At 30.9% G+C, this 2,817-nt stretch overlaps 1 protein-coding gene across 1 annotated transcript; it reads right to left on the reverse strand.

Moving 5' to 3' along the window:
- Positions 1–719: 719 nt before the first annotated feature.
- On the reverse strand, positions 720–1,852 carry LOC141667304 (bZIP transcription factor 44-like). Its single transcript, XM_074473731.1, has one exon. It carries the CDS (start codon positions 1,463–1,465, stop codon positions 971–973), a length of 495 nt encoding a protein of 164 aa, XP_074329832.1. The 5' UTR covers positions 1,466–1,852; the 3' UTR covers positions 720–970.
- Positions 1,853–2,817: the final 965 nt, after the last annotated feature.

Consider the following 2,817-nt stretch of genomic DNA (forward strand, 5'->3'; position numbering starts at 1 on the left):
CAGACAAGTGGATGAATTCCATTTTCACCGAGAATCTTTAATTACTTTGTGATGTTGCTTTCCTTACTTGACTAAGAGGCACAAAAGTTATTGGAGTCTAAAGATAGAAGATTGTATTAGGCTTTGTACCTTTGTGAAATCAAGTTGCATTTTCATTTTCAGAATTGTGATATTGCTTTGGAACTTTCTTCACATGATAAAGATTAAGGTGCATAATTTTTTCCCTTGTTTGGACAATGTTATATATGTTTTGTCAATGTCTATGTACTTGATGCTTGCTTGGCATTAGAAAATATATAGGTTGGTTATCCATGGTCGGTGTCGACTCCACTATCGAAAGGGAAAGGAAACTAACAAGAGATGTTTTGATGGAAATGTGATAACTCTAACATGGTTGGGAAGGAACTTCAATACACAAATTTTCTTTCTTCATAGAGCTTTCGTTTTCAGCAGTGGCACCGGTACATGAAGTGCATGTCAAAAATGTGAAATTTGTTTAATAGCTTTTACTATTCTTTGAGAGATATGATCTTACATTGTATCAGAGTAGGGAAGGATCTACGATATGAGTAATGAGACAATTGTTCTATCAACATTTAATAATTGTTGATGCTTAAGGCGATGAAATGCTAATCAAGTTATCCTGAGTTCAGATTTTCTGATATTAGTATTCTTTAAATCATAGTGAAAACATCATGCCAATTGTTTAGAGCACTGGAAAAAATAATAAACCATAATATACAAGAACATTAACAATGACATCTTTATAGAAATGTACATGGCTTCTTCATAAACATCCTTATAAACCATGATATATAAGAACCATATAAACATATTATCCTTCTAGCATAAACTATATATGTTACATTTGTGACAAGAAGACGTCAAGAGTGCTTTTGAAGAACTTGGATAGTGTATTTTACATAAAATACTAATACGTTGTTAAGATGAACTCTCTGAACTCCCTTGATTAATACTGCAACATGTCTGCAGAAGCCATGAAAGGTAACTGATTCGTATACATATAACTCATAGAACTGTTCACATTTAGCATGAACAAATCCGCAGAGTCATGAACAGCATTGTAACACAACTCATCATCAATTCCAAACCCTTCATTTTCTATATCCAAGAAACCTATCATTTCATTAAGAGACTCCAACCTCCTGTCGAGTTCAGCCATTTGAGCTTTCAAGACAGAGTTTTCTGCCTCAACATTAAGTAAATGTTGAGTAGTGACATTCATAATTGTGACCAATTGATTGTTTGCTTTTCTGAGCTGAGCCAGCTGAGCCATCAGATCATCCAAGTGCTTCTGTTTCCTTACCCGAGACCGCCTAGCTGATTCACGATTCGATATCTTCCTCTTACTTTTTCTCTGATCCAGCAGCTGCTGAAGATGTTCTTCGTACAAGTCCGTGTTCTGAAGCGAAGCCGAAGTTGTTATTCCACTAGAGGATGCCATGAAAATTCAAGCACAATGATTCTAATAAAGGTACTAGTACTTGTAGCTAGCTATATTTTCTTAGATATGGTTACTAATGCTGGTAAAAATAAAATTTCGAGAAGTCGAAAATTATGAAACGAAGTACAACCAGTAGAGGAAAACAACAGAGAAGGATTGAACTAAATGAGTCCTGCGCCTATAAGTAGAACTGATCATAAACACTAAAACAAGTAGTTCACTAAGAATTTGAGACATCAAATTCGAACATTAAAAACAAAGGTTTGAGCATCAAGACTATTTTATAACAACTTCAATGCATGCAGTGTGGTTAATATATGTAAATGTGTGTTAAAAATTGAGGAGCAAGCTTCAAAGTATGGGAAGTGAAGAGAAGGGGGGGGGGATTATGGGAGGGAGTTGATGGGGAATTTATACACAAAAGGAAGGGGGCTCATAGCTAAGTAACTAACATAACTTAACAGTGTAAGAAAAAGCAAAAGCAAACAACTTTTTTAGGTTTGGCAAATTTACTTTACTTTCTGCTCCAAACTCTACTTTTTATTCAATTACAAGTAGCCTTCGTATTTGTCCCAAAATAGAATAATATTTGTAATAATATATTGTAAGCAACTTCTAACAAGTTTCTATGCACCCTCTCATGTAACAGTATTTTTATAAATAAGTTCAGAAATATGAGTATTTTGATAAATTTCCAAGATAGTAATAGGAGGTTAATGTCAAATTTATAAAATTAGTAAAGGGGTTGATAGTGTTTGATTTTTAATGATGAATTAAGTGCATTCGATATAAATTTTTAAGAAAATACTGTTCTTCAAAATTAATTTGAAGTTTTAATATCTTTAAATTATTTGTGAAAGTAGGATTTGCAAACAAAAACATTGAAATGGTTTTTTTTTAATATAGTTTGCAACAAAAAATAATTCAAGTGTCATTTTCTTTATAAAGATATTGTTGGTTCGATTTGAATGATTTTAATTACATTAAGTTGTACAAAATCAAATTTCTCTAAAAAACGATTAAGGAAAATTTGAATTTTTCAAAATAAATAAATATAATAACATTTTCGTAAGAAAATGTATTTTCAAAAAAGTCTAAATTTTAATCGGGTCATTGTATTTTCTCAGTAACATAAATTTGTTTGTTTAGAGATGTTTTTACTTAGTAGCGTTTTTAAACAAAAAATAACAATTCCAATTTTTCTGTTATATTTGATTTAAAAATAAAATATTAGAGGACATTTGAAACTTCAAAAAATAAAATTATTTTACTGAATTCCAGATATAAAGTTAGGCATAGTACATAAATGGATTATTATCTTATTTATTATTATTTTTTTAGTTTGAAAATAT

Source organism: Apium graveolens, chromosome 6, assembly GCF_009905375.1.
Source record: "Apium graveolens cultivar Ventura chromosome 6, ASM990537v1, whole genome shotgun sequence".
NCBI lineage: Eukaryota > Viridiplantae > Streptophyta > Magnoliopsida > Apiales > Apiaceae > Apium > Apium graveolens.

Excerpts from the sequence above, each read along its gene's own strand:
- LOC141667304 (XM_074473731.1), bottom strand. The coding sequence starts at position 1,465 with ATGGCATCCTCTAGTGGAATAACAACTTCGGCTTCGCTTCAGAACACG.